The following is a 6,066-nucleotide window of genomic DNA, read 5'->3' on the forward strand; positions in this document are numbered from 1 at the left end:
ACCGTGGTCTTTTCTGTAGGCTTTTCTTTCCACGGATAAACCTAATCTTGCTTTTTACATTTAAAAAATTCTTCTGTGATACATTATCGTTTTGATCGTCTTTTTTTCCCCGATCCCTTTTGATCGGAATTTAACTTTTTTTTCTCATTTGTTCCCTTTTTCTTTTTCATTTTCGAAAAGAAAAGCTCTACATTTGTATTTGTCCCCTCTGTGTTCAGCCCTGTGTGGCCAATAAAGAAAGTTATCTATCTATCTCTCTATCTATCTCTCTATCTATCTATCTATCTATCTGTCTGTCTTTCTGTCTGTCTGTCTGCCTGCCTGTCTGTCTGTATGTTTGTCAGTCAATCAATCAATCTATTTATTTTCTCTCTCTTCTCTGACTCTGTCTCTCTCTTCCTCCATCTCTCTCCCTCCATCTTTCTTTCATTTCTTCACTCTCTCTTCCCTTCTCACACTTTTTATGAATATGATTAAAATTATTATTAGTAGAAGCGATGGATTTCCCACAGAGTTCACAAACCAGTTCTAACTTCTAATTTGCAAAAATCTTTTCTTCATATCATCTTTTCACCAATAAAACTGTGTGTGATTGTTAAAATCGTTAATGCTATAGCTGTGTTAAGAGAAATAAGTGTAGAGAGATGATGGATATTAAATGCTAGCCAAATTTTGATTTTTTAAAATATTTTATCAATTTCTTTCTGCTATTTGCAAATAGCGCCAGTGATCTAATCAGGTAAGCTTTGGAAGAGTAGCAATTTAGTATATTTCAAACATATAAGAAAAGAAGTATACAGAAATCAATAAAAAACTGATATTGTTTGTTATTTCCCTTATTGTTTTTGGAGTGCAACCATCCACAAAAGACATTTTTGTTTATTAATTACTGGGATAATCTCAGCTAATCAAAGATATTTAGCTTAGTAGATACCATAACTGGAACCCTGCTATATATATATATGTACTTATATATTATCAGATTTAGGGATATGTTTCTTGAATTACCTCTTTTCTTCCGAGCTGTCCATTTTGTCTTCCTGAAATTATAAGAAATGATATTGAATGTTAAAAGGAATGACAGATATCCAACTTCTTACAACAGATTATACAGGGAAGACATTACTGAATATAAAGAGTACAACAGGTGAGAGTAGTGACAATTATCTAATGGAAATAATCTAATCTATATTATAACAGGAACACATGATTTATTTTTTTCTTATTTATAGTTTTATCATAGGATTTGAATGGATGAAATCTTCTAACTAGAAACCATGTCAAATGATGATATGAGAATTTTTATTTAATCAGTTAAAACATTTGTGTAAAATTCAAAGTCATATGAGACTTAGAAATGTATACAATACCCCACTACTAGCTTTAAAAATTACTAAAAAGAAGACACCAAAGAGTGTAAATAGAGAACAATTAAAAGGTCAGGTTATTGAATAGTCATGTAATTTTCATGTATTGGACGATCTTTTATTTGACGAACCTTCATAGAAAATTGCACCTACAGCCCTGATTAACATTTTAAAATCAATATTCCAAACAACCTCTCTCTCAGACTGCTAATAACTGCAACTGGAACAAATCATTCCATAAGGCATCTGAATAATTCTCAGAACACAATCATAATTCCATATAACAACATCCTGATAGAATATAGCTGAAACAAATATTGAGCAGTCAAAGTCCTTGTATGTCTTTCTGTTTTTTTTTTGTTTTTTTTTTCTTGTCGATAATAAATGTAAACAAAATATGTAGTATATAGATGTAAAGATACATCGGAGGGAACTGAACACTTTTGCATCAGTGCAACTTCACTGTGTTTCTTCTACTTAATTCATTACCACCGCTGGCGCCTTCACCCTAGCATTGTCGACAATGTTAGTGGACGAGATGCTGTGCTCGTCACTGTCGGTGCTGGTGTTTCTGCTGTTTAATGTGTTGCTGCCACTGCTGCCCTCCACCGTTGCCACTGGTGATGGCAATGTTGTTGAAAGTGCTGCTGGTGCTATTAGTCTGATTGTTAGGGGTGGATACCACCACAGCCTCATAAGCAGGTCCCTCAGCCTTGAATATTCCCCACCACTACTTGAACGATCATTGTGCTTCCTGAAAGAGCAACTGGCCTCTGCTTGCGTTTTATGCCAATATTCTTTTTATTTTGAGTGCGTAACTAAAGTAGATCTCTCTTAAACTAAAGACACAATATCTGTAGTCTTTGTCCCCCATTTCAAACACTACCTGCTGTTGGCGCGAGATTCCTCATTTGTTGATTAGGCCTGTAAAAAGTATCTGCTGACTGGAACCAGTTAAAGGGCAGAGATTCACTGTTTGACCTTTAGGTCAATAAGGTTTGCGAACTGGACCGGTCTAAGGCAGATTACTCACTCCGTTCATATTATACATTTGTACACAAATCAACTAACTGTAACAGCCGATTAAGGCTGCAAAAATTATATTTTTACAGCCTTAATCGGCAAACGGAGAATCTTATAGATGTCATCATGATGTCAGGAAAACGATGCTGTTTAATAATGGTTCGACCTGGGTCAAACAATCCAATTCCAAGGGTTCCGTAAGTGACGATGAGAGACTACAACAACACTGAAATATGTGACCGCATTGGGTTATACATTCTGGACACCTTAGGGAAGAAGTTTCCTTCAGTCCTCTTTGGTCTTTACAGAGATGACAGCCTGACCATCTCTAGAAGAGCCAATGGGCACATCCTTGATAGATTTAAGAAATACATGAATAGTGTCCTAGGCTCCATTTAACTAGATATAACAACTGAAAACAACCTCACCATCGTAACCTTCCTAGACGTCACACTAGATTGGGGCTCTGATTCATACAGGCCCTACTACAAAGCAAACACCATGTTGTCCTACATTGACAAAGCTTCCCACCATCCATCTGTAGTGTTCAGGAACTTAGTGACGGGTGTCAGCAAGAGAATCTCAAATCTGTCCTCGATAAAAGAAGCTTTCGACGCCGCGGATGCCTATTACAGCGAGGCCATCATGTCCAGTTGGTTTAAGGACCACATCTCCTATATATCGGGCCCTAGCACCCACAAAAGAAGTGCCACTGGGACATCATTTCGTTTGCTGCATCCTTCTTGCTCAACATTAAAACTTGTGTGGGAAGAACAAGCATATCCTGCAGATACACAGGTACAGACATTTGTTCGGTAGGTACAACCTAAAGGTCTCCTTTAGTTGCGCACCCGACAGGAAACGAATATTATCAAATAGGCATAAAACATGAGTAGAGGCTGGTATCTCTTGCAGGAAGTACAATGACTGCACAGTGAGGAACTAATGCGAGGCTGAGGGAGTTGTATATGAGGCTGTGGAAGCCTCCAGCCATAACAACCAGGGTAATAGCTGCAGTGGTTCATCTAATAGCATTTACAACAACGGTAAAGGTGAAGGCAGCAGTGGCAGCAACGCATTACATGGAAGAAACACCAGCACTATGGCCAGGATGATAACTACGCCAGACCAAGCAGCAACAGTGGAACTACCAGTCCCATGCTCAGAATAAACAGCGATGGAAGTCACAACACTAGGACTTGGGATGACTAATGCAACAGCAATAACAACAGCAACAGTAAACTCTCTCTGCAACAAAAATCAGTGAACTACCTAAAAGACAAGAATTTGCCCCAACCCCACGAAGATCTAACGAGAATGAAATTAAAGACAATATTTCGGAATTCTGCAAAACAATACAACTCACGGAAGCACTAACTAACTACAACAACGTGGCTGAATCACTGGTTAAGAACAGAAGTAATTATCTTCCTCCTAAAGGTAGGAATAAAACACTAAATGATTTCTGCAATCATATCAAAAGTTTTTCCAAAACTTTTTTCCATAAGCAAAAAATTTATTCAAACCTCAACAATCTAAAATAAAAATTCTAGTTGAACTACAAAATGCCAAAGACCTGACAATTAAAGAAGCAGACAAAAGAAGTGCTGTAGTTCTGATGGACACAGAATACTATAAAAACTTAGTATTATTTTTGAAGTAAAGTCCATTTGAGTGCTTGTAAAGTTCATGTTCATCGCAAAGCTCCAGCAGCATGAGATTGTTGCTATTCTTTTTCCCTACACCAAAACGTCCTAGAGACTTCCAGGTTTGTCAGTCTGTTCCAACCATGGCATTGAAATCCATCAGTAGAATGACTTTATCAGAATTGTAGATTTTCCTAAGTATGGCTCTCAGCTGGGAATAAAAATAGTTTTATCTTCATCAGAACCAGTCAAAGTAGGTGCATAGGCACTTATGAGAGTAGCAAACCGCCCACCTTTCAGGTGCAATCATAGAGTCATAAGACGTTCATTTATAGGAACAGGAAGCTCCTCCAACTTGTTAAAGGATATCAGATTAAACTACAAAGCAAACACCAACATCTCTGTGCTCCTCCTGTCTCCTCTTCCAAAAAAGGTGTATCCACCTCCTACTTCCTGAAGTGACCATCACCTTCTATACAAGTCTCTCAAAGTGCAGCTATATAAGTGTTATGGTGGTTCAGCTCGCGAGCAACAAGTGCAGTGCGTCTTTCAGGCCTACAATCATTCTTGTTATCCAATAGAGTGCGTACTTTCCAACATAACATGTTCAAGTTCCATCCATATTTTGTAAATAAAAGTCTCTTTGTTTTTTGATCGCAGAGTGGACGTCCTTCAGTCGCTTCCAACTGACCAAATATAGAAAGACAGGCAATTTTTGGTTCACCTTTTCTAGAAACTCCCCGGCCTCTCGGTGAGCAGTGCCCTCTCCAAATGGAGCTGCTCAGACACTCATGCAGCAACCGAATTCTACCGCTCTCTTGGGCGACAAGGAGACGATTTTATATCTAGCATGGGCAGCCTGCATGCATGTCTCTGACTACATGCTTCCAAACCGACAGGTCTTCATACTTCACCACCTTCCCATCGCCGCAGGACTTCCGAATAAAAATAAAATAAAATATATACTAAAAATAGATAAATATATACTTAAAATAAAGATATATATATACTGAAAATAAAATAAATATATATATAGGAAAAAAAGCAGCACATATCAAGCAGAGGTCAGCAATGCCTGTGCAGAATTTTAGGTCCAATAAGACTTGTACGACACCTCATAGACCCTCTTCATTCTATTAATATTATCCAGAGAAAAGCCGGAGCAAGATGTCTGGTGCCAATATGAGTCGCAGGCTCAGGGATGTGGGAGCACCATGATCTCTAATACAAACTAAAGATCCTCAAAATGTCCAATGCCATTCCTTGCATATCTGGTTTTATATCAGAGTGACCTTCTTCTAGAGACATGTTTGAACAGAAACTGAGGGGTGTCTCACTCCCAGTGGTCTTTCAGTATGCCAGATACCATCCCGGAATTTCTGCATACCAGTGTTATTGCTAGATAGCCGTTAAGCATACATTAGGATATGCAAGGTTCATTTTATACAATCCAGTGATGAAATTCTCAACAACCCATTTATCACAATTCATGAAAACAACAAAAATAAAATAAAAGTTAAAAGTTAAAAAAGACTTACTCTTCTTAGTTGCTTAAAAAATTCATTGAATTCAAATTCACTGCAAAATATGTAAATGTGAAAATTCCAGATTAATAAAGTGAATCTGTGATGATGAGTCTAATATTTCGGTCTTTATCTTTTAACTGAACTAAGCAATAGAAGAAAAAATGTGCTTTTGCATGAAATCAAGAAAATGGATGTGAAACTAAAATTTAAGGAATTGTGTGGTAGGTGAAAATGTATATCCAATGAAAGTGATTGGGTGAGAGAAGAAAGGTGAAAGGTGAACAAGGAGTAAAGGAAACTTAGAAAATAAGACAGCAATTGGAAAGAAGCAATTTCTCAAAAAAAAAGACAAGTAGCAATATGCTGAAAATTGTAAGAGTGGCAGAAAAGATGGAGAAACCACTTGTGACTGAGGCAAGAAACAAATAAGAGGAACCATACCTTAAAAATAAATTTATTCACAGATACACACACGCACCCACACACACACACGCCCCCCCCCCC

The 6,066-nt window shown here is 37.6% G+C and overlaps 1 protein-coding gene across 4 annotated transcripts in view; it reads right to left on the reverse strand.

The window, feature by feature from the left end:
* Positions 1-6,066, reverse strand: part of LOC106881443 (transient receptor potential cation channel subfamily M member 2-like) — a 405,111-nt gene that overhangs the window by 328,556 nt on the left and 70,489 nt on the right. For 3 of the 4 annotated variants that reach the window (XM_052974060.1, XM_052974058.1, XM_052974059.1), the window contains exons 6-7: positions 5,575-5,614; positions 1,009-1,040 (exon numbers count right to left, since the gene is read on the reverse strand). In XM_052974060.1, coding sequence (XP_052830020.1) covers positions 1,009-1,040; positions 5,575-5,614 — 72 coding nt within the window. Of the gene's footprint in view, positions 1-1,008; positions 1,041-5,574; positions 5,615-6,066 lie in introns of those variants that run through there. The other variant, XM_052974061.1, reaches the window with a different exon arrangement.

Source organism: Octopus bimaculoides, chromosome 17 (assembly GCF_001194135.2).
Source record: "Octopus bimaculoides isolate UCB-OBI-ISO-001 chromosome 17, ASM119413v2, whole genome shotgun sequence".
Lineage (NCBI taxonomy): Eukaryota > Metazoa > Mollusca > Cephalopoda > Octopoda > Octopodidae > Octopus > Octopus bimaculoides.